The sequence below is a fragment of the Perca fluviatilis genome, chromosome 9 (assembly GCF_010015445.1).
Source record: "Perca fluviatilis chromosome 9, GENO_Pfluv_1.0, whole genome shotgun sequence".
NCBI lineage: Eukaryota > Metazoa > Chordata > Actinopteri > Perciformes > Percidae > Perca > Perca fluviatilis.
The window spans coordinates 28192131-28218102 of NC_053120.1; the positions used below are offsets into that span (position 1 = coordinate 28192131).

General features: G+C 41.8%; 2 protein-coding genes across 6 annotated transcripts; one reads left to right on the top strand and one right to left on the bottom strand.

The window, feature by feature from the left end:
• Positions 1 to 4834: 4834 nt before the first annotated feature.
• On the bottom strand, positions 4835 to 12292 carry ubxn6 (UBX domain protein 6). Of its 2 annotated transcripts, none has more exons than XM_039810332.1 (11): positions 12119 to 12292; positions 11375 to 11529; positions 10620 to 10678; positions 9605 to 9733; positions 9348 to 9445; positions 9144 to 9219; positions 8966 to 9050; positions 8642 to 8861; positions 7868 to 7998; positions 7611 to 7759; positions 4835 to 5848 (listed from the first exon to the last, which is right to left on the bottom strand). In XM_039810332.1, exons 1-11 carry the CDS (start codon positions 12199 to 12201, stop codon positions 5723 to 5725), a joined length of 1311 nt encoding a protein of 436 aa, XP_039666266.1. In that variant the 5' UTR covers positions 12202 to 12292; the 3' UTR covers positions 4835 to 5722. The 2 variants fall into 2 exon arrangements, with proteins under 2 accessions (XP_039666266.1, XP_039666265.1); XM_039810331.1 differs by having other exon boundaries at positions 11375 to 11532.
• A 1069-nt stretch (positions 12293 to 13361) lies between these two features.
• uap1 (UDP-N-acetylglucosamine pyrophosphorylase 1) lies at positions 13362 to 25951 on the top strand. Of its 4 annotated transcripts, none has more exons than XM_039810327.1 (11): positions 13363 to 13520; positions 14965 to 15276; positions 16536 to 16740; positions 17444 to 17619; positions 17718 to 17890; positions 21926 to 22119; positions 22259 to 22399; positions 23454 to 23642; positions 23913 to 23954; positions 25028 to 25094; positions 25234 to 25951. In XM_039810327.1, exons 2-11 carry the CDS (start codon positions 14997 to 14999, stop codon positions 25324 to 25326), a joined length of 1560 nt encoding a protein of 519 aa, XP_039666261.1. In that variant the 5' UTR covers positions 13363 to 13520; positions 14965 to 14996; the 3' UTR covers positions 25327 to 25951. The 4 variants fall into 4 exon arrangements, with proteins under 4 accessions (XP_039666264.1, XP_039666261.1, XP_039666263.1 ...); XM_039810328.1 differs by lacking the exon at positions 13363 to 13520 and adding an exon at positions 13767 to 13889; XM_039810329.1 differs by lacking the exon at positions 23913 to 23954 and having other exon boundaries at positions 13368 to 13520.
• The last annotated feature ends 21 nt before the right edge of the window (positions 25952 to 25972 follow it).

Below are 25972 nucleotides of genomic sequence, written 5' to 3' on the forward strand. Positions count from 1 at the left end.
TATTCCACTCATTCCTCCTACTATTTAAGAATATAGGAGATGCTGTAGTGCCTAAGGTGAAAACAACAGTTACTGCAGGTGTAATAAGGTCATTTTTTTACCACAATCGAAGACTGTCCAACAAGAAGTATTCAACCCGTGACGTCAATATTTAGTAAAGGCATCTTGCAATATTGGCAATTTGACATTTGGTACTAATTAAAGGGAAGATATATATATATATATATATATATATATTTTTTTTTTTCTTGAAAGAGCTGCTCAAGTGATTTGGGATGCGAAAGGTCGGCTTTTTATTTTAAATTTTTTTTAAGGTCCTGTGACAAATCTTGATTGGTTTGCTGGATTACTGCTCCAGGACCAGGACTATGGACCTTTTTCACAGCAGACATTTTGACTTGTCACAGTAGGAAAAGCACGGCTGAGATTGATAACCTCAACGATGGCTCAGTTCCATCAAGTGTCCCAGTAAGCTATTTCAGTGAATCAGCGTGTACAATACCAGGACCTCTCCTAAGTGGAATGCAGCCATCATTAATGGGTTTGAATACACCTGTGCTTCTCCTCCTACTAGGACATGTCAACATGTCTGCTGTGAAAAAGGTCTATACAATTGTTTCGAAATCTCCCATCTCATGGTTTCCTCTGCCACTCGTATTACGGTGAGTGTGGTGGGGCAGGGCCGGCTACACGGAAGCTTTCACACAAAGCAGTCACCACTGGGATCCATGGTGGAAATGGTGTGTTCCTGCTGATGTGTAGAGTAACAACAAACTACTTTAAGCTTAGAAAAGCTCAAAAATAATCTAATCATACAGTAGAACCATTTTCCACTTTAGAAGACTGTCCACACTTAATGTCATGCTGTCAATTGTGTTCATTTTCAGATAGTAGACCAAATTTTACCTTTTTTTCAAGTTCAGTCTTTTTGTGTCGTGTCAAATGTCATGCACTGAAACCTCGTTTAATTTGCAAGTGTTGAAAGTCTTGCATTGTTTTCAATAAAACATTTAAATACCCTAGAACACAAAACATCTTTCAGTCAAAGGGCTATTTGGGGAAGTAAGCATTGTAATGGTTCTTGTATATTCACTATGTTGTGTGTTAGTTGTAAAGCAGCTTTCCTTCAGGTAAAGATTGAAGTGAAACACTGACTTGCCTCATAATTCTTTTTATTAAACAAAAGTAATGACGCAATGCAAGCAATCTCTAGTACAGGCAGGTTAAAAAGCAACAGAATACAAGTCAGACCATCTGGACAGATCACAACTGCTAACTATTTTGAATAAGGTTACAATGCTGATAAACCATTTAAGCCCTTCCATTGAATACTGGTGGACAGGCTGAACGAGACGGCAGAGAAGTGCAGAAATGTTGCTTATGGCCACCTTGGCCTCAAAAAACGCACATTAAATTATAACCCGGCAGTTACGTGTTGTGTTTTTTGGTGTGCCACTAATAGTACAGGTTTAAAGTGGTGAACATTTTTTCAGTTATAAACACTTGAGATCTATTTGTGTACAACTCACTTGGGATGTATTAAACAGATAAGCAATGAGAGGTAGGTCGTTGTCATCCTAACCAACCACAAGCGACTATAATTAGCTTTTACAGATTTACCTGGTATAGATTAATGTACAGCAAAACCACTACCAAAATAAATGTATTAACCTTCAGTGGGGGTGTTTTGAGGGAAAGGGTTGATCTAAAACACTAACTGTAACACAATCATGGGATTAAAACTTTGATTTCTCATTGCATTCAATGGACTGGTACGTATGTGCCATGAACTGCATTTTCATGTACTCCCACCATATAGACCCTTTTTATCTCAAGGAAATGTGTTTGATGCAAACAAAATACAAGACTCAAGATTAATTAAAACTACCGTTATCAAAACAACACGTCCATGTTGCAGAAATGTAATTCATGCCTGCCTGCATGCCAGAGCAGGTGGGTTACATGACATTTCTGCAGTGAGCCTCTGCAATTAGTAGTGTGGATAAAATAATACAAGTTTTTTTTGTTATTGTGTCATTTTACATTTAGGGCATCTTTTAGTGTTTTATAAAGTTTTAAATAATCCCGAAAAAATTGGTAACATACAAGAAAATATTTCTGTATAGAATCCACCATCACATTGTCAGCACATGGCTATCACTTGTAAATCATGTCTGTTTTGAACCTCAATTTTAAAGGGGAACTATGCAGTTTTTTTTTAGCTTAATTTGCCTTAACTTTAACTGAACAGCTTCGGAGTCATTGGAATGGTTATGACTTTTTTTCCAAGTTGAATGGTGGTTGTCTCACACCCCCCTGGCGCCTGTGAGCGGAAAAAACACCCTTTCCCGCCGGCAAAATTACGAATCGCCCTATGAAGCAGCTCGATTGGCTGGGGTTAGGCATTTGACCTCAAGTGGTTAAGGTTAGGATAGCCAATTGGTCAGGGGATAGGACCTGTACATGTAAGCATGTACGCCTGGCCAATAGTGTGTGAATGCTATTGAAGGGCGGGTCTTAGCGTGGCCATAGTGGGGAAAAAAGATATTGCTTCCCGCCGGCCTCAGCGTCGGAAGTATCGCGTAATATCAGTTCTTGCGATGTAACGAATTACTTCACGGCACTGCGCACATAGACCTCAACAGTCTGGCCGGCAATATTACAAATCCCACTATGGCCACGCCAAGACCTGTCCTTCAATAGCATTTTTTGGCCAGGCGTCCATGAGAACGCAAGGTAACGTAACCCCATTTGTTCAGGTCCTATCCCCTGACCAATCAGCTATCCTAACCTAAACCACTCGAGGTGAAATGCCTAACCCCAACCAATCGAGCTGCTTCGTAGGGCGGGTCTTGGCGTGGCCAGAGTGGGATAGGTAATTTCGCGTCCCGCCCACAGCCGACTCCGGAAGTAAAAATCACATTGATTTTCTCCATAAGGATTTAGAATATCAGTCATAATGTCTATACCATCTGAGGTAGACTGACCCCGAGCTATGTGGTTGTGAAACGAAGGTTTCTGCTCCTGTAGAAGCTAGAAATCTGTATGAAATCAACCTTGTTTTAAGAAAAACATGTTTTATCCGCGATCTTATGGAGAAAAACTACACTACTCACAATCCTAAGCATAACAGCAACGTCTCCGATTGGTCCAACACGCTGTTACCATAGAACCGTTTACCGTACCTCGCCTAGAGCGAGCGTCTATATATATATAAGTCTATGATAGTTTCTATACACGGTCTTGTACCTTTGCCTTTTTTTGTCGTTTTCAAAATGTTTTTTGCGGCGAATCAAATGTGTTATGCTCACTATTCGTCTCGTAGCTGGTTGGCTTAGTTCCAGACTAAAAGCGCCCATATTATGCTCATTTTCAGGTTCATAATTGTATTTTAAGGTTGTCCCACAATAGGTTTACATTGTTTAATTTTCAAAAAACACCATATTTTTGTTGTACTGCACATTGCTGCAGCTCCTCTTTTCACCGTGTGTTCAGGTCTCTGTTTTAGCTACAGAGTGAGACATCTTTTCTTCTGTACTATCTTTGATTGCACTGGCACATGCACAGTAGCTCAGATCGTAGATCATGTCCGCTAGCTCCATAGACAGTAAAAGAAAGGCCGTTCTCGGTACACGACCCGTTCCGCCTGTACGATCCATTCTGCACATGCGCAAGATAATACTGTTTTACCGAGGATACGACCTGCACGATCTGTTCCACGCTAGCCTATGGCTAGCCTCCACCGGGAAGCAAACGTTAGTGTAGCTAACAGTTAATTTGGCTAACCGCTAGCTGACAGCTAGATTCAGTCTAAAATAACGCTTAATGGGAGAAGCGGCCTACAGCTAAATTAAGACTTAAGTATTGACTGATTGTATTTTAAATGAGCACAAGTAAAGTAGAACTGACGTAACAGCTGTTATATATGTTAACGTTTATTTTCAAGTTTTATTTTGAGGGTCTTTTAAAGTTATTACATGCTGTCTCAGCTAACGGTTAGCCGAATTAGCTGTTAGCTAAACTAACGTTAGCTTGGCTGTCGACCGGAAGCGTGGAACAGATCGTGCAGTGTCGTAAATCCTCGTACAACAGCGCATGCGCGAACCTTTTGTGCATGTGCAGAACGGATCGCGCATGTGCAGAACGGATTGTGCAGGCAGAACGGATCGTGTACAGACAGCCGTTTCTCCAACTTCGGTCAGTTACAAGGCAGAATTAGCCGTGAGACTTCTTCTAAACGAGGGTGCACATGTAAATAGTTTTTTTGTAGATTATGGTGAACTTGTGTGTGTTGTAGCATTGCTTTGCCATTGAGAATGAGGTAGCATGCTAGCGGTAGCATGCTAGCGCTAGCATGCTAACGGTTGCGGTTAGCCAGCTCGTTTTGGCTAGTGACGTAGAAAGCCGTGCAGATTTTGACCAGCTCACCCGGAGACTGAAGGCATATTCAGAAACCCGTAGCTCACTTACTTTTTCAAAGTTTGTACGCGTGTGGAAGCACCAGAGACACAAATAACACCCCAAATCCCAGAAAAAGTGTTTTTTTTCATAATATGGGCACTTTAAAACTGTACATATAAGCAATTTTCGAAACGTCAATGAAACAATTGAATGGGGAAAAACACTTCCGGCGTCAGAGCCGTAAAAAAAGTGGGCGCTCACTGTTGAGCTCTACACGCCCATTCAGGAACCGGCTAACAAGGTAGCGATGGACACACACACTATCATTATCATGGCTGAGCCAGCAAAAAAGAAGCAGAAAGCTAGGAAAGCATTGTCGGAGGAACAGAGAAAGAGGAAACGGCAGACTGACCGAGCGAGGAGTCAGACACGAGTAAACGTAAGAGCTGCCAAATATCTATCCCGAAGCTGTAGGGGGAGCTCTATAGAGAAACCTGTGAGCAAAAAGCGAAGAAATGGCCAAAACTGCATAGCGCCCCTTTAAGTCAATCAGTTATGATTCCGGTTTGTGCTCATACACATATGAATAAATCACAGAGATGTCTGTTGTACAACAGGGAGTGCAAGGCCACTGCAGAGCAGAGGACGAACCAGACTAATATCACATCAAATCCAATCCATCAGTTGACAGACAAAAAGAAACCCTGCTTAAACTTGAACACCAATAGCATTTCAAGTCCGAGCCGGTGCACAGACACCCAGCAGCTTTTAAAATGACAGAATCTAGGTGCTGAGACACCAAATACATGTTACTTGGCTTAATTACTTTGAATTTTTTTCTCTACACTACTGTACAGCCACACTGTTAATCCAACTGTTGTGGAAGCAACGTGGTCTGTTTACTTTAAACAAGGGGAGGAAGTGTCGACACAGTTAAAACAAGGTCTTTCAACGTGCCACATGAAGTATACCGGACTGGTAGACTGTTGGTTAGTCATTGTCTACACAGCATGTACATTCAGGACGCAACAAACGGCACTTGTCCATTGCGGTCTCCTTACATCTGTTAGTAGAGCTTCCTTCAGTACAATGTGCCGCTGAGACATTATCCCCACGCCGAGAGAGAAGGGGCTGCTCCGCAAAACAAGCGCATTAGGGTGAAGTTGCCCCTAGTCTATCGTTGCTACTGACTTAAGTTAGCGTTTGTCAAAAATAAACTCATCACTAGTCATTTGTAAGGGGCACTTCCACCCTAGTAAGTAGTGCCAGAGGAGGGGAGGGGGGGGGGTTAACAGGGAGCGTTCAGGGACAGAGGGTCTGCTCAGCTCAGGGTCCGAATGGTTTCCAACAGCTCTGGTTTGAGGAGGGCGGGGCTCTTTCTGCCCGCGGCTGCAATGTCCGCCTGCACGGCGGCATCCCAGGCGAAGGTGAGCAGAGCTGCAGGGACCTAAAAACACACAGGCACAATCTGAGCTCAACTTCAGGAAACGGCAATGCAAACACTGGACTGTATAAAAGACGACGGCACACTTGCTATTGGGACTGCAACTCAACAATGACAATTGTGTTCAATATTGATTAGGGGTGTTGAAATCAATCACTGCATTGCAGATTCGTCCAGGTCTGCATCGCGATGCAGTGACGAGCCATAATTGATTATTGCCTACTGATGTTGCTTGTTGATTTTCCGGCCGCTACTTTTTGTTTGGTTTTTTGCCTTTTTGTTACAGTAGATACAATAAAAAGTGGAGTTCATACATATCTGACTGCCTGAATTTGTTGAGGAAAACCATGTGTAGCAATATATGATAATATTGAATATAATAATATTGAGGAGGTGACGGCGTCGTGATATGGAATCGATTCAAATCGTTGACAAGATAATCGTAATTAAGTCGAATAGTGAGACCAGTGAAGACTCACACCCTGACTTGTGTTGTGACAGTAAAGACCCGGACACACAGAGCCGAGGGCCAAACGTCGGCAGAAAAGGCAGTCGGACTGATCAGTCTCCCCAAATTGGTCAAAAAAGTGCCTCTGAATACACCAAAGCAACGAGACGTAATACGTCTCCATCATAGCAGGCGGCGTTCTCTGTATGGTCGCCCAAAAATGAAAACCGGCAGCTGATTGGACGAACGCGTCACGTGGGTCTGGTTTCTCCGGAAATTCAAAGCCAGACTGTCATGGCGGCTTGTTCAGAATACGATCTCATATTGTACTAAAATAGTTCACCGAAACGTGTTTCGGAGAACATTTTAAGCGAGAAATAGGCCATGCAGTTGCTGAATCTGTCTTCATTTCAGATCGACAAAGATTTGTCAGATTTTGAGAGACTCTAGTCACGCTCATTCCGCTCTCCATTTTCGGGTTAGCACTCTACCAATCAGATGGGTCATTTGAGTCCGACTGCCGGCAGCGCCCGCCCCGCCGATTATACATGTCAAATTAGCCAAAACGAAGGCAGACGGCCCCTCGGACGGACGACGGCACGGAACACACTGAACAGACTCGAGTCGCTGACCTCGCCAGACTGTCCAACGGCCGATTATCGGCTTGGTGTGTCCAGGCCTTTAAATAATGCATCGTCTAGCACGAGTTACTAGAGCCCACATTTATTCGATATTAATTATCATTGCATGGAGTAAACAACAACAACAACGGTTTGTTTTACTAGATGAATTATTTCAGTATGACTTTGGCGCTATTCTGAATTCTTTTTTATGGTCAACAAACCCATGAAAAACCAAAACCAACAATATGTTGGTCCATCTGCCTACCCTCACCTGTTTGTGACACCGACCTAATTTGTTCCTACTAAAGACGCATTTCTTTAAAAAAAGAAAAAAAAAAAAAAAAAAAAAAAAAAGACAGTGGTTTCCTAAAACAGCTGAGCACTTTAGTTTTTAGCAGACATTGCTCAAACAGGCGCAAACAGTGCATTTGTTGGGGACTATTTTCAGCAGTGGATGAATACACATTTGGTGCTTGTGATCGTGTGTATTTACAGTATTAAGACAATAAATGAAGGATGTTTTTAACTGTTTTTGGCACAGAGAAACATGCTCTGCGTTTTGTTAATAGAATCAATGTTTTGTTGGTTTTGGTCTTTTCAATGAATTTGTTTACAGTGGAAAAATAAAGAATATCACCAGTCTATCTGCATCTTAGATGTGCTACTTTATGTAGGCCAGTTTCGTGTCACTCACCAAATTACACTCTGCGAGAGCGACTTCTTCAGCCTCTTGTAGTTTCTGACCTCCGGGAGCGATGAGCTCAAAGGGCTGCCAGCCGTCCACCAAGGACTCCCGTACAAACGCAAACAGCACAGGCAGCCGGTCCCACGCATAGAAGGTCCCTGGGGTGACACATCATCTTTACTGACTCACTTCCATTTTAATTAGGGCTAATCAGGTTGTTGACTCATTTTGTATTGATCTGAATGGATTTAAAAATAAAAAAAGACCTTGTAGAAGGCTTCCATCAGGCAGTCTGATCCTGAGCAGAGTGTAGTTGTATTTCCTTCTCTCCCTCTGCTCCTCTTTCTCCCTCATGGCTTTAGTGCGCAGCATGGCGTTCTTCTCCACCAACTCACTCCTGGGAAACACACACAAGACACACAGGAAATTGAGTGCAGGGTGATGGTCCAAAACGATGGACAAACACCACTAGACCACAGTCCGGAGAGGTGTGTGTGACGCGCACTTTGGTATTTTCGTGGCTAGAGGTGCATAGCACACCCACTGAGCACTGAAGGGGTCTACTAGCATACATTACTGAAGGGGAGGATGTTAACAATCAAACAAACAGTTTGATGTGCAGACATGTATGCGGTTGTTTTGCAACAGCCTAGTTATGCTTGTGCAATGTTTAATCGACCACAATGATCAGGGTTTTATAATCGCACGTTGACAAAGAGCGTGACTCAAATAAGAAAATGCAGATGTTGAGAATCAGATATGGGTCTAACGTCCTGGCATCATTACCACAATCAGAGAAAAACATAAATAAATACAGTTTTTCAAGGCAATTTCATGTGTATACAACAGACATTTTGTGTTTATTTGGAGAGGATCTGTCCCCTCAAAAATGTCCATGACATCTAAATACACAGTGCCACTGGAATGCAATTGTGCTATTTTTGCTAAATATCAAATTTGAATTTGTTTGTTGGCGGATCAATGTATAAATGTAGGTCCTATAACCTAGACTGTACCATCCATTACCAAGGAGTCTGTACCTCTGCTGTTGCTCCCTCTTGAGCTCCTCCGCTGTCAGGTTGTAGAATTCTGGCGGCAGCTCGAAGCGTTGGGCGTTGGGGGAGGATCTGAATGCTTGAGGCTGTCGGTCCAGCTGAGCCCTGACCGGCTCGCCTCTCTGGAGACGATCCCTCCTCTCCTTCATCAACTCCAGGGCATCGGGGCTATACTCTAGTAACACCAGGAACTCCTCTTCCTCCTCTGATCTCCAGGAAAGGCAAGCACAAATAGTGGAACACTGTGTTAGCCAGGTTGACTGTTTAAATGAAGATAAGGAACTTGTTTATTAAAGTAGGAGCTTTTACCTTGACCTTCTACAGGAAGCATAATGCTTGTGAAGCCCAGTGCCTCCAGGAACTCTCTGCTGCCCTCCACACAACGAACTTTCTCCTGAAATAAATCAAAAAGAGGGAATGATATAAAAGAAGGCTTAAGCGTAAATTCAAAAAGGATGACGTCCACAGTACGGAGTTTCAACCTCACCTGGTACACCTTGTTGCTGAGTTTAATCTTCCTGTATTTCTCCTCTGTGGGATTCTTACATATGTTCTCAATATACCTGGTGACCAAACAATGAACAAACATACAGTTACTGAAGATATTTGACGCTGTGACAACAGTAGAAAAACAAGTCAAAAAATGGAAGTCAAAGTCAGCATGATGATTAGCCACTGCCGAGCGTCTTACTTGCTTATGATGTCCACGGCAGCCTTCACTTTCTCTCGGTCTTTGTTAAATGTGTGGATCATCATAACAGAGGCCTCAACTCTATCCTCCTCAAACCGCTGACAGTAAAAACAGACTACATGTTTTATCAACAGTACTCCCTAGAATAGCATTCAGTCATATTCAGAGGAAGTTATTATGTTGCAAACATATTCTAATTCGAGCTCGAACCACACAACAACAACAACAACAACAAGTGAGAATATCTTCAGACGTACCATCAAAATGGCCTCTTTAATGTGTACTTCTCTCTCACTCTTAGTTAGAGTTGCTCCAGTTAGCGGACATGTGAAATACACACCTGACACTGAGAGACAGGCAGGATCTTTCACTGGCACTTTGGCTCCCTGGAAAAGAATGGTCAATCACCACTATCGTCAGACTAAATACTGATCACTGTGAGCTAAGCATAAATCTTAAAAAGGAACACGCCGACTTATTGGGACTTTAGCTTATTCACCGTATCCCCCAGAATTCGATAAGTCCATACATACCCTTCTCATCTCCGTGCGTGTTGTAACTCTGTCTGACGCACCCACCACTAGCCTCGTTTAGCACAGATCCCGGAGGTAACCGGCTCCAACTAGCCTACTGCTCCCAATAAGTGACAAAATAACGCAAACATTTTCCTATTGATGTTGTGATTTGTATAGTCACAGCGTGTACAAATAACAAGGTCACATGAGACACAGTCATCTTCTAACCGTATACATACTGGGAACTATATTCTCAGAAGGCAAAGCACTGCTACTTCTGCTACTTGGGCGGAGTGATATTAGTCCATGCAAACTCTCTGCTCCTCACCACGGGGCTTCTCAGGTGCTGCGAGCAAATCACTCCGCCCAAGTAGCAGTGCTTCGCCTTTCTAAGAATATAGTTCCCAGTATGTATACGGTTAGAAGATGGCTGTGTCTCATGTGACCTTGTTATTTGTACACGCTGTGACTATACAAATCACAACATCAATAGGAAAATGTTTGCGTTATTTTGTCACTTATTGGGAGCAGTAGGCTAGTTGGAGCCGGTTACCTCGGATTGTGCGGAGCTGAGGCTAGTGGTGGGTGCGAACCAGACCAGTTCTAACACCACGCAAAGATGAGAAGGGTATGTATGGACTTATCGAATTCTGGGGGATACGGTGAATAAGCTAAAGTCCCAATAAGTTGGCGTGTTCATTTAATGGTGCCATTTCAAAAACCTTGATTTAACCTAACAAATCACTGTGACACATACCTCTGCTGTATCTGCCTTTTCTTTCTCAGCCAGTGCAGCCGCCTCCAGTTCTCTTTTAACTACAAGTAAATACAGAAAACCATGCAATTATATATCTTTTTTGGTAACACTTTATAAGCAATAGAAAACTAAATTGTTATTCTTTAAGCAAACTTTTATACTGAACAAAATAAACCTCACTTTTACTGCAAGCAGCGAATTGGAAAAAACAAATAATCTGACCTGATCACATAGGCAGGCACTAATGAAAATCTCAGACCATCAGGACCAGGGATTCACGCATGTGTTTAGAAACAAAAACCAAGCCAGTAATCCAAGTTTTCCAAATAAGCAAATAGTAATACCTATTGGTATTTTCTACAAAACAGATTCAAGCTTTTCAAAAATGTCCGTTTTATAGTGGTTAACTGGTTTTAAGAGGAGACTACAGTAGGTTTTCTGTCTGTACAATAGAAGAGAGCACACAAACATGATCAGACAAATAGTATCAGTGATAATAGTACCGGGTTGACAATAATATTACTTTCTAAAACTGACAGTCTTATGCCATTAGTCAGCCCATAAATGTAAGTTAAATTAGGGCTCACAACCCCAAACCTTTTATGGCAACTGCATGCAATAACATAAAAAAACATTACTCAAAGCATACACATCTCATTATTCGATAAAAGTATGTAATGTGAGACGGGGTGGAATTCAACTCATTTCGGGCTAACACTTTTTGGATTAATTTGGATTAGGGTTGTCTGTCTCACCCTGGTTCCTGATGACGTCCTGAGAGGTGTAGACCTTCGGCCGCTGATGCTGTTCTATCCTGGCCAGGGCTGCGGCTCCAGCCATCTGGGATCCTTCACTGGGAGCATGGCGATTATTCTTGCTACTGGAGCTGCTCTGCACTACCTCGGGCTTGCTACTACAGTGTTAGGAAGACAGAAAGGCGAAGTGAAGAGACATGTTTTGGCTCCACGTTGGGCCTCAAATCCTCGTCCCCAAACACATACAAAATATGCGGTTTAGCTAGTTTACGTTAGGCTATTTTATGTGCAAACGGACGCCTAGACGTCAGTGATACAGCAAGTCTATTTCCAGGCAGTAGTTAGCTAGCTAGTTAGGAAGCTTACGTACGAGTAAAAGTCCATTTACGTTACTAAGAGCATTGGCTAAATACGATTTGTATGGGGATTAACTGTTGTCTAACCTGAAATTGGATGAGTAACCGTTAACGTTAACGTTATTATATAATCCAGCTGCTAACGGAGGAAAACAGTAAACGTTAGCCCATTTACGTTATATGCTACCTAACGCATAACGTTACAGGAAAATCACTGTCAACATTGTTTTAGGTAGCTTTGCGACATGCTAAGTGACCCAATAATCATTAATTACCAGCGGCTGGCTAGCTAGCTGTTTGCTAACTCAATTTTGCAATCGTTAGACAGCTAGCTATGCGGCTAGCTCTAGCACTGTTGCAACTGTTAAAAGTGAAGTTTGTTATTTGCCTGGTATCTTCTGTTAGTTTCTTCCCAGGTCCCGCAGTTTTAAACTTAATGTCTTTCTTAAAGCCATCGAAAAACTTCTTCATTTCCGTTAGCTGTCACAGAACAACCTGATCGCAGAAACACAAATAGATGAAGAGCACAGGGACCTTACTGGAGGGAGGGGGACCAAAACAAAATTCTGTCAGCTGACAGAAAACTGCTTCCGCCCCCAACGGTCTTCTTCAGGTTTTTTATTATTATTATAATTATTATTATTATTATTATTTTTATTTTATTTAAGGCTTCATACTATTATACATATATAAAATTATATTAAGAGCATAAAATATAAAGTATTCTTTGTCTTTTTGTTCACTACACTCCATCATTACTAGACTTTGTTATTTAAATTGCACAGAAACGTTCCTCTTATTTCAGTCTTCCACTGTTTTATTCCAAACGGTTGCCACAGCCTAAATTCCCCTTCAGACCTACATGTGCAGTAACCCACATAAACTGGATTGACGTACCTTGATGCATGAGACTCATGGTAGTGTTGCCCTTGTTTAGTTGTGCATGATTTTGTTCATGAAAGGCTGTATGGAAAAAAGGCTTATTTAAACCATATCTGTTTATCTAAAAAAAAAAAAGACAGTATCGACACATTTGAGTCCTTATATGGATATCCTTGTATGTATATTCACAGTTTTTGCTGAATTATACAGGGCAATCAGACAAAGAACCATGTATACATGTTTATGAAAATAAATCTATTTTAAAATTAAAATACAGGTATATGAGAGTGCAACTTGGCCGAGAATGCATGGCTTGCATTGCATGGTCCCTCATAGCCCACATGCTACTGTCTGTACCATTATGAATAAGCCATTAAATAATGCGTTGTCATGCTGGCCAACTAGACACCCACGTTACACACGCCCAATTTATGTATATTACCACATTTTCTGACATTTTATAGACCAAACAACTAATCGAATAATAGAGAAAATAATCGACTATGAAAATAATCGTTAGTCCCTAATTTAAAGCAAAACAAAAAATCCCGAGCGTTCACTGCCGAATAGTGGTCAGAGTGAGGCACTGCAATATAACTTTAAATTCAATGCAGACTTGATAGCATACAGTTCTTGAGTGAATGTACTAAGTTACTTTCCATCTCTGTATATTGACATTTAGCTTCTCTGACAAGCAGCAAATCTTTCCAGAATTCCTTGGTAAATTTACGAGGATCACATGAAGGCAGCACTGCTGCTGGCCGCACGCACACGTCACCGGCGCTTGTGCCACGTCAACTTGACGTAGCAGGAGGTGTTGTCCGGGTGGGAGGCGACCTTACGAATACAAGAAACCACATAACGATTGGCATTAATGGTCTTAAACCCAAGAGGAGCACTTGTGAGAGGTAAGAGTTTAATATTTCAGTCATATTGTCTTTTATGTTTTCATCGAGCTATGCTTACTGTTAGCGCCACAGTTAACGTTAGCCTGTTAGCTGCCTGCTAGTATCTGCTCGGCTCTGGTACCGCTGTCACTCGCGTGCTGCTCCTGCTGAAGACAGCGGCTCATATTAATTGATTAATCTAGTTTGCATAGCAACACACGCATTGTGAAGCGCACAGCATAGTAACCGCAACCTATTTCATTAAACCATGTTTATACTAAATGTCCTCTGCTACGAGTGAAGAGGCACACTTGCTTGTGTTTTGGTAAGAATAGCCTCAACTTAACGACGCTGAAGTTGGCATTCGATTCGCAACTTCCGATTCGGCAGGTAAGGGGACATTTAGGGAAACTTAAAGCTTCTGATTCACAGCGTGTAGACCACATTAGATCAGGTGCAGATCCAAAACCACTACAACTAGACTTGTCAAATCTGGACTAAATTATCCTAGAGAGGCTAAAGATTCTTAAAAACACAATTTTTGATTTGTGAAAGCTTAATTCTAGTTGTGAAAATGCAATAAAGGGGGATTTCCCTGTTCTTTTTCACATGTAAACCACATTAAAGTGGTTTTGCATCTGGACCTGGTCTACATGTAAAAAAAAAAAAAACAGTAAAATCTCACTTTATTGCATTTTCACAAATAGAATAAAACTTTCACAAATCTGAAACTGTGTTTCTAAGAATCTTTAGCCTCTCTAGAATAAGTTAGTCCAGATTTGACATGTCTAATGTGGTCTACACACTGTGAATCGGAAGCTTTAAGTTTTCCCTTAAAAAGACTTGACACAGCCTCCTGGAAACAAAGTTTGAAAGTAACGTTGTTATGAATACTCTTGAGTAGCAAATGTTTTGACGTATGTTGCTGTATCCTTCAGCATTCCATTCAAATGCTGAAAGTTCCCTTCCAGTAGTGATGTGATTATTTCCTTGTCCAGCAAGCTGCTCATCGTGGTTGTGTAGGTTCAAACAAAGAGGGTAATTAAACATTCCAGTAGTTCCATTATCAAGGCTTTATTTATAGTTTCGCTATAGTGTCATGCAGAGTGTTGCGTTGTCACTGGTTGTGCTAGTTTTACCAGCCAGAAGGATTGTAGAAATACTGCGGTCATGAGTTCCCAGGAGAACTCCACACACCTAAAAAAAGTTTTTGCTGGCCATCAACCAAACAAAATGTTAAGTCTCTCCTACATTATTGTCAGGTGCCAGGTATGTAACTCTGCGTGGATTACCATATTTCTTTCATTATGAGTAAAATTGTGTATTTTTAATTTTTTTTGGCCTAAACACAATCAGATTTAATAAAAAAAATTTGTATTGTAGAATGTAAAGTCTATTACATGACCTCGGTATCGTCCTGCTCAAAACTAAGCATTCATCCCATTTTTCTTTATATGCGTTTCAGTGTGGCAGAGTTAATCAAAAGCACTGTTCATCATGGACCCTAACGCCAGCGGACTCACCAAGAGGTTGGCCGAAGCCGGCCAGTCTCACCTCCTGCGGTTTTGGAAAGAGCTGAGCCCTGAGGAGCAGGCCGAGTTGACCCTTGACCTGCAGGGGATGGACTTTCAGGAGATCAACGGGTTTTTCAAGAAGGCCATGGAGACGTCCAGCAGCAAACAGGAAAAGATGGACAGCCGCATGGAGCCGGTGCCCCGGGAGGTGCTTGGGAGTGTGACTAGGGACAGGGAGAGTCTTAAAGACTGGGAGGTAGCAGGTAAGCTTCATCAAAACGGTTTCTGCCCCCACAACTTGTATTCATGGAGCTTCTGCCTTAACCCTCAAATGTTTACACCTGTATCTGATGTGTGTACATGCTATTTATTTATTACAATGTCATATAGTAGGAGTGAACATATTAGACTTGTACGACTTTGCCTAGTAGTTACTACAGGAACAATAACCCTCCAGAGAGACTGACACTTAGCAATTAGTCTTGTTGTTAAGCCACTTTCCAAAGCAGTGCACCACAGGTGAGGGAGAGGAAATATTTCCTGGTGTCAAACTGAAGGGGATTAAAACATCACATGGTAAACCAGATGCTTTGACGTTGAGATGGTGAAGTGGGTGTTTTCATTTCAGTGTTTAATAAAACCTTTATAGCTTATCAAGAAGTCCACATTGTGTAGCATCAGAAAGTCCCCTTTTGCTCGCTGTGTGGTTGTATAAACTTACAAACTACTCCCAGTTGCAGTCTCCTGCGTAGATTTGAAATATGAGTGAGTTAGCTTTCGTTGTTCATTAGGCTTTGCGCAATCTCCCTTGCACTGGGGGTCTGACCATTTAGCGAGTCTGTTGAGTTTTTTTCCCGCTGGGGGATGATGACAGTGGAGGCGGGCAGCAGAGAACATCTGGTCTTGATTTGTGTCTGACGTAAATAGAGTTGCTGTTTGACCCTCATTTATGAGGTCACTCTGCTCTGTCTGGACCAGTCGGGCGTGCGTGCGTGCGTGGGTGTATGTGCATTTGGTAGAGTAGTCAAAGTCTAGCAGGCCCGCCCAGTCGGCTGGTATACAGTAAACCTTGTCTTTTGGCACTTGTAAGAACAAAACGTTCCGCATATGAAGGCACGTAGCAGCAGTTTATGTAAGTTAAACTATAACCATTATAAACCATTGAACCATAATAAAGCGATCAAAGACTTGTAGAGAGTTATTAGATTACAGTTTAGGGCGTGTATATTATGTCAGCAAAGTCCTGTAGGACTAGTCATAAAATGTTGGGATGGTTTAATACATTTTATTAGTACATTTTTCAGCGTTGTTTTGGTTAAGTTTATTATTATTTCTATAAGCTGCCTTACAAAGGCAATAAGAATGCACTATGGCCATTATTAGAGATTCGAAATTGGCTGGTGTATCGAGATTGTGTATCAACATGTACGCCTACATGTGTTTCACCATCTTGAATGCACTTTACAGGACAAATATTCTTGTTACTATTCATGAGGAACTGTTCTGCTGTGTTCTCCTTCAGGTCTACACTGCATCTCTCAGAGTAATGTGGCGGTCCTGCTGCTGGCTGGGGGCCAGGGAACCAGACTGGGGGTCTCTTACCCTAAAGGCATGTACGATGTGGGACTGCCGTCTCACAAAACCCTCTTTCAGATCCAGGGCGAGCGCATATTGAAGCTACAACAGCTGGCTGAGCAGAAGCACAAAAACAAGTGCTGTATTCCCTGGTAAGATATAATGTTTGGCTTTGGGAGGTTGTTTAGAAAAGAGACGACTAAGACATATTAGTTAGTGTGTCTGTCAGCTGAATTGCTGTTTTATTTGAAGAAGGAAAAAAAAGGATCTAAGCCACCAAATGTTGTCTCTATTCGCAATGAGAACTACAACCATTTGTTCTAGTTGTGTTTGCTTCATGATTAACTGGGTCAAATCATTGCCTCAAAGGGAAACAAGTCAAGGAAGCTGTATTACTGGAAACAGATTAGTTCCCTGTGGAGCAGATCAAAGGATAGTTTGACATTTTTAAAGATGGATATAAGCGGTGGAGTGCACAAAGTCTACATGACACTGTAGGTGGGGGATTAACAGTCACTGAAGATTATGTCAGAAATGGCATAATTAAATAATCCTCAGCAGTTCTGATTCTGTAAGGAAGTTGTTACAGTTTGATTGTCCGCCATATACTTAAACTCTATATGTCTCTGGTTTTGGGAGACGTCAGCTTTGTTGTGTCGTTTTTATGAACAGGCACTGAAGAAAATTTCTACAGCTTTTTAAAAGATTTAAAAAGATAATTTGTCTTTACTTCTAAGCATGTGTCCCCTCTTCCCTCAGCTACCGGTTTCACACTTGTTGTATAAATGATTTAAAATGGAGAGGAAAACAAATAATGCATGAATCAGCACTAAGCTCCTTCTGTGTTGCCTTCAGGTACATCATGACCAGCGGAAGGACAATGGAGTCCACCAAGGACTACTTCTCACGACATGACTATTTTGGCTTGGACAAGAACAACATCATCTTCTTCCAGCAGGGCATGCTACCAGCCATGGACTACCAAGGCAAGATCATCCTGGAGAACAAAGGAAAGGTCTCCATGGCCCCTGGTAAGCCCACTCGGGATTTGTGACTTTTGGCTCCATTCACAGTGTTGTTTTGCGGAATTTGTGTGTTTTTAAACGAGTTCTCTGTGTCTGTATTTCAGATGGGAACGGGGGTCTTTATAGAGCTCTGGGGAACCAGGGCATCATGGATGACATGGAGCGGAGGGGGATTGAAAATGTCCATGTGTATTGTGTGGATAACATCCTGGTCAAAGTGGCAGACCCCTCTTTTATTGGTTTCTGTGTGAAGAAGGGAGCGGACTGTGGAGCTAAGGTTGGTCACACCTCCTGCTCTTTCTGTCGATTCCTGTTTTTTTTTTTTTTTTATGCTTCAGGGTCTCTGCAGCACTTTCTAAGCACATTTCAAATATGTCTTAATATGCTATTGATAATATAATATATATGCTAATATAACTAGGTATCATCATCATCATCATCATCATCATCACAGATTGTAGTCTGCCTTTTTTAAAGCTCTTAATGTTGTTACTTTTAAACAATAAGCCGTCTTGATCACAACACCTGAATCATGATGTCACCTTTTACATTTTCTTTTATAGGATATTAATGGTCTTTAATTTTGTTCTACCCAGCATTACAATGCATGCCTCTTATATCCGATGCTACATTTTAAGAGAAGAAAAAATTAACAAAGGTTGACGCAGCAGCAGGTTAAAGGTCCAATGTGTAGGAATTTCTCCCGTCTAGCGTTGAGATCATATATTGCAATCAACTCTCTCGCGCCACGCAGTTCAAAGTACGTATTACAACTACGGTGGCCTTCACGCTTCAAAAAGCCGGTCTCTTGCTCTTTTCAATCTTTCTCTTTTTTCTTTTTCTGGGCGAAGAAGAAGACTCCTGTTCCTGAAATTTTGATTTTGAATACGTGTGGTCCTCCATGTTTCCTTCTTCAAACTTGCCGGGGCCGGGAAGCTACGATACCCATTAGCAGCATTAGCAGCATCCTGTGAGTTTATCATGTGACAACGAAAACGCAAAAGGCAGAGCAGTATGTCCTGTATGTCCCTTACAGGCTAACGTATTTCAAGATAGCGCATGAATATGGAACGTCTACCCCAGTTCATACGAATGCAAATGTAAAATTTTAAGCCAAAAGGAATACTTGGAATTGATGGTGGTGGTGGTAAATATTCATAAAAACGTTTGTGAACGGGCAACACAGATTTTGATAATGAACAACTAAACACGTTACACACTGGGCCTTGAAGCTTATATATTCCTGTCATAAAGTTGATTGATACAATGATCCCTCACTATTGTGCACCTGCAACACTGATAAGCTCAGTAAACCCACCTTTTATCAGACCAGGAAGTAATGATAACATTGTTCAGGATGCATGCATACATTATAACCTAATGAATAGGGTGAAGAAACGTCCATATTAGTTAAGTGCAAATATTTAGGTGTGTAATAAGTCAGCAAGCTTGCTACAAGAGAACAAACCATGTCAGCCATTCGTCAAGCCATAAGGGCTAAATGTGATCCGGTCCGATCAGTCAGCCTTTTTTATTTTTTAAATTCCAAGAGATCCTAAAGGGTGACGGATGTCGAGTGTGTTGTACTAAAAGGTGTGGTCAGTTTGCTGTCACAGTTGTTTAACCATCAGTTTGTAGACCGCTGCACCTTCCACAACTCACCACTGAGTGGCGATATAGGCCACTTTGTCTCATCCTGAAGTCTTCTTGAGCATTAAATCCATTACAGCTTTCTAGGAAATTTGAGGGTTAAACCCGGAATCGTCTCAGATAACATGAGCGTGATGTGGAGACGCCACTTTTTCCGAAACGGTTTCTTTGGACCGAGTGTATTTTCATTTTGTGAAGGGGAGAAAGCTGTATAGGGTACAACAGTTTAACTGCAAACTCTTTTTTTTTTCCCACTAGTGGATAAACCATATTCATGATTCATTATAACTATTTTTTTTTTCTTCTTTTGTTTCATAATCCTTTTATTATTGTTTGGCTAGTAATAAGCATTAGCACAGCCCACATATCTGTATCAGTACATGGAATAAATAGTTGGATGTGCTCACAGAACAGGTCCATCAGTTTGACATGCGTTTAGGAAGAAGATGCTGTTACAGTGACTTGTCCGCTCAAAAAAACACACATTATATAGATAGCTAATGTATACAAATGTACATCTGTTGTTCCTAGGGCACAATTGGAAAAAAAGCAAACAGAAGAGATGAGACAATAATAAAATATAAACCGTATATATATGTAAAAGACATGATAATCAGAAGTATTGTGACACTGTATACCTTGTCGGATTCCTAAAGGACAACTAAAAGCTCAGGGAGCCAGACAGTGAACGACAACATCGAAACGGTTTGACCGTAGATATTTACTGATGGTATTGTACTGGTTATACGTCTTTTGTATTCTTATCTGTACTGAGTGGTTGAGATCTGGGAGGGCATGGCATTATGCTGTCCTACTGAAGCTCTCTGCTGTTAGGTGAAAAGTAGCGGCTGGGAGGTGAAATGCGACATTGTTTCCTGATCTACAGTATCAGTGACAAGGCCCTGAGTGTGAGGGAACTTGGCCCATCAACAATTCAGAGAAAATGGAGGGAAAATGCAGTCAACATTGCAAAAACAGTTTGTGCTGAGTGAAGCTGGAAGTGACCTGTTGGCTGGTGGATTGCATTGATTGCTCGTTGACATCAGTTGGGACTCCTGTTGCCACCGATGTGCGATCCAAATTTCGGTGACTGATACTTAAATTGTCGAGTAATGGTGGTGAGGAGGTCCAAGACCTCCTGCAATAGGATGTGATCTTAGAGTTATTCATACATTTGTGACTAACCATTGCTGCCAGGTCCTCCCTAATTAGATTTAGAAAAAAAAATTTCATGCCATAGCAAATTCATCAAATACACGTTTTCTTGCCTTCTCAGTTCATTCGATCACAGTTTTGCTTCCACTTCTTCAAAATCACATATAAATGAGTTTTGTGTTTTTGTGTTAAATAATGTTTGTTAGATGTTGTTCTTGTTACCTTACTGAGACTCACTGTGTCTAGGCACTTTTTAGCAGTGCCACAGTGAAATCATTTTTTTCTTCTTCTTTTTATACTATGTGTATGTGTAGCTTCCAGAGCTCCGCTCCTGTTTGACATTATGAGTTATGCGGTGGAGGGAGATGGAAGGATCAGATCAGAGCAGAGTCCCACCCTCCCATCATAAATTACTAAGCTCCACTACAGTTGATGTGGCTTCACCACCACCGCCCCTACCCCTCACTCCACCCCGTTCACCAACCCTCATCAGGTCTCCACTCTGTCATTAGGAAGAAGCAGATGGGGAGAGGGTTTTTTTTTCATTCAGTGCAGACTTTAAATGGCTGTATGAAGTGGAATACACTTAAGAGTCTGATCTGTAAGTCTTAGTTATATGTGAAACGTACCTAAACTGTAGGTTTATTTTTTTTACTCCTACCTCTGCTCTACATTATTTTAAAGAGCAATTTCACAAGTCCCATTTTAGTGAATTTGTTATTTGTCAGCAGTTATGCCAGTTTGAAACTATGTCAACCATCTGTGGCTGTTTGGTGTTTTGCTTAAAGTGTTCATATTATGCCTTTTCCCTTTCCTTTATTGTGTTATTTATCTTTTTTGTGCACATAATAGGTTTACAAGGTGAAAAAGCCCAAAGTCCACCCCAAAGGAACTTACCATCTCCAACAGAAAACACTGTTCACAAACTGCTCCAAACAGCTCTATTGTAGTCCAGCCTTTACTTCCGTGACGAACGTGCGTCACTTTGTAACACGTTATAATGCTCGCCTAGCTGCTAGCGTGGCACGCCCTCATACTCCTTACATCGGTACTGCGCATGTGCGACTCCCAACAAAGATGGGATAGAAGTGAGATGTCTCACTCTGTAGCTACAACAGAGAGCTCAACACACTGGGTGAAAAGAGGAGCTGCAGCAATGTGCAGTACAACAAAAATATGGTTGTTTTTTGAAAATTAAACCACATAAACCTATTCTGGTACAACCTCTAAATACAATTATGAACCTGAAAATGAGCATCATATGAGCAACCGCTATTTTGTTTTCATCATCTCTGCCACTGTTACAGAAGATGTGATGAAAGGGGGAACATCAGGGAATGTTTTTTGTCTCATTTTGTTATGTATAAAATACATGCTTGGTAGCGCTTTATCTGCTAATCTCCAGCATATTGCACCATTAAATTGACTGACATGTGGATCGAATGTGTTTTACAGTTTTCAGGTTAGCAATTTGCCAAAAAAAGTCTTCTTGTGTCATCGTTTCCAGGTGGTGGAGAAAACCAATCCGACGGAGGCCGTGGGTGTGGTCTGCAAGGTGGATGGGCGTTATCAGGTGGTGGAGTACAGCGAGATCACCCTGGCAACAGCTGAGAAGCGCAGCGCTGACGGCCGACTGATGTTCAACGCAGGAAACGTGGCCAATCACTTCTTCCGCTTTTCCTTCCTCAGAGACATAGTACAGTAAGACTAATGCACCGTGAACATACACACTCTTCTTTTGGCTTTCTTTGGTTTCTTGTAGCAAGAACAGCAGCTCCACACCACTATAAAATAAATGTGCTGCAATGAACCAGCTTCTTTTCTCCGTTTTATACATCAGGAAATACGAGCCAAATCTGCAGCACCACGTGGCCCAGAAGAAGATCCCATATGTGAATGCGGAGGGTCAACTAATCAAACCAGACAAACCAAATGGGATTAAAATGGAAAAGTTTGTCTTTGACATCTTCCAGTTCGCCAAGTGAGTTACAGTGTGTTTTTTTTTTTTTTTTTCTTTTCTTCCATAGAGGGCACAGAGTGTGTGACCGCACCAGCAGACAGCCTCTCACCTCAAACTAAAAGGCCTTGAAGTACTCAGAATACAATGAATATCTTATGCTGCCAAGCTCTCTGCAGTAGGATGGAGGTTTATGAGCTGTTCACTCATTTCACCTCCTCCAGTGTTGCATGACATCAGCTTTGAGTCACGTCACTACTAATAGAACTATACATCTAATGAAAGGATTCCTGTAATGACTGATGGAAAAACACTGCAGACATTTCCAGCTTCCTTCGAGGTTTATTCGTTGTCTTCAAAGTAAAAAGGAGGAGAAATGGTTTTCTGTGTTGCTGAGGAGGTGGATTACAGTTGTGCCCGGATTGGCAGACTGGCAGCATTAGCAGAATCCAGATGGGCTGACTCACTTTGCAACCGGATTTTTAAAAAGTCCCACTTTTTTTCTGTTCTTTCTCAGTACTGTTTGGCCGATCTAATAGTCTGCTGTGTGGCCACATGTTCCATATATTATGTACGGTTGCTGTTCATCTGCCAAGTGTTGATAATGTCGATAATGATAATTCCATTTGCTTCTACTATGTAATGCATCATTTTTGACTCAGGCGCTTGGCCCCATTATCTGATTATTTTGGATTAAGCCCCCAGCAACAGCGCTGGTCTGTGAGGTGATTTTGGCGTAGTAGACACACTCGATATTGTAGGATCACATGAAGCACACTGGCCCAATAAGACTTTTTTTTTTTTTTTTTCCTATTACAAAAAAGGCTGTAAATAAAAGGACACTGTTTTCAAAGTGTCACGAATGACTGTAAAATGATGCAGGACCAAAAATGCAGGACCAAATTCAGAAAAACTTTTATAGGAATGAATGGGGTGCCATCTTGTAATGCAGTGTCCAGTTTTCCATTTCTGAATGCTGGGTATTGTGTAATAGCTTGTCGTACCAAGACTAGGTACCATTGTCCACCCTTCGCTGTGTTTGCCTGTGTGCTGATGTGCTGCTGTGTGTGTCCAACAGGACATTTGTTGTGTACGAGGTTCTGCGGGAGGACGAGTTCTCCCCGCTGAAAAACGCAGACAGTCAGGACGCAAAGGACACGCCCACCACAGCCAGACACGCCCTCATGTCCCTCCATCACCGCTGGGTGCTCAACGCTGGGGCCCACTTTATCGATGAGAACGGCAGACATGTGCCTGCCATACCCAGGTGACCACAGCCAGCCTGCTAACACACAGCATCATGCATGTCATGTCACCTCACAAGACACAGAACACACACACACATCATGTTTGGCATGAACACAGAAAGGGGTTCTTTGTGGTTATCCCACCTCCCCTACACTTTGTGTACAAACTATATGCATTGGCTTTTTTGTTTGTTTGTGTTATAGACATAATATTCTTTTAGCATCACACTCTCACTTCCCCTTCTCTCATGCTTGGTCTTGCTCCTGTGTGTCCTGTGCAATGTTTCCAGAGACGGAGCAGCAGGCAGTGTCAAAGATGATGGCAACAGAAAGTAATTATTATCCCCCTGCAGTACCGAGTGCATGGTGATGGGGTTTTGGCTTTCTTTCCTGCTCGCCGCGGACGTGTTAACACTGTATAACATTACTTCTGATCCCCTTTCCTTCATTACCACTGAAAAGGGCAATGTGAGCGTAGGCATGCCAGTCGGCAGCCATTATTCTGCCTCTTTACAGTCAGTTGTGATGAAGGAAATGACAGCGAGGATCAGTTTAGACGCCTGAAAACGCAGTGCTCTTAGCGTCCTGGTCAGATGACCTACAGTCGTAATGACCTGCTGACAGATCATTTTCCCCCTCAGATGGTTGCTACTAATATTCATATTGTATTGCATGCTGGGTAATGGGCACCGGTCACACTTTCTGGCATAAAGTGACAACTCTGCAATAGATGAGGAACCTGTTGATTTGTGTGTAATAGTTCCGACAAGCCGAGCCGTTCATTGCTTGCGCATCAGCCGTTGAGTTTAAATCCACCTGCTTTTTTTTTTTTTTTTCTTCCTCTCAAGACATAATGAGAAATGAGCATGTGCTTCAATAACATTCATGGCATCCGTGAATGTTATTCGGGCTCTTAAAGGGTGTGCTTTTCCCCCTCAATCATTCAACTTCTCCATCTTTCTAATGATACGGCTGTGTGGGCAGCTGCTGAGAAAACACCTGATGTGTGATTAGTGATTGTTGTCTGTAATGATTACCTAGAAATAAACAAGTTGAGTGATGGGAATGTGGTGGCAAGTCTTCTTTCAGAAGCACTAGGGAGGATCTACAACCACATTACCTGCCATTCATCTGTTTTCTTCTAGAGGAAGTCTGTTACGGGTCAGAGGGCTAATCACTGGTCATGTTTGGGAATGATGACGCTCTAATTCTCTGCCTTTTTGAACTCTAATCACAATCCGCAGAACAGCTGTGTCAAGGATGGACAGCTGCTTCTCTCAACTACAGTCCCTGTGTCTTTTTATGAGACAATCGCTCATTCTGTTTCTTTCTTCTTCTTTTTTTTCTTCTTTTTTTTTTTTTTCTCCTTCTGATCCTCCCTGAATTCGTTCCTTTTCCAACGCAGCCTGAAGGACGGAACAGACCTGCCAATCAAATGTGAGATCTCTCCACTGGTGTCCTACGGGGGAGAGGTAAGGAGGCGGGGCCTACTGTATTCAAACGACGACTCCAGATGTTCCTCTGCTCCTGTTGTCGACCTGAAATAATCTGTAATCCACCCGTTAACAATGTCCTGATGAATGTCCTGATGGTGTCCTTTACTACGTTAAGGGTCTCGAAGAGCTGGTGAAGGGACGAGAGTTTCATCCAACCCTGATGATCGACGGGAACGGAGTCCATGAGCTGGTGAAGAATGGAGTTTAGACAATGAAGGGGAGAGGAAGAGATAGAGGGACAATCCAAAGACCAAACTCCTTTTGTCTCTTAACATTTGCGGAGAGAAACTGTGATGTCACGATTGTGCAATAACAAATGTGCATGTGTTCATGAAAGAGGCTGTCGTCTCCAGAATGAATGAATGAACTAGCCAGATGAAGCGTATCGTTTACTTTTCAGCTCCAAGCTTTCTCTGCTTTATATGTTGATGTCATACTTGGTTAATATTTGTTTTGAAGAGCACTTGAACATAGCATAAGATGAAGGACGAAATCCTTGTCACACTGACTGGATGAAGCAGTCTTCAGGTGCATGTATTTATTTTGCTTATGAGACTTATTTTTATATGTACTGATAGATGATCTATAGGTGGAAATGACCATCTACTCATTTTACCTGGTGATTTTTATACAACATAGGTCTGAGATGAAATGATCAGAATGATGTTTCTTACTAGCATGTAATCGAGCTACATGGTACAGGCTGTGGGGGGTATTTATAATATCTGTTTGTTTTCTCCTTGTAATCATTGAAGATTAGATATTCAGCTTTAAGAGATGCTATGATTTCTATCATCTTTATTAAAGTCATTTCCTAATCGGAAAACCTTGTATGTATGAATCAGAATACTTTA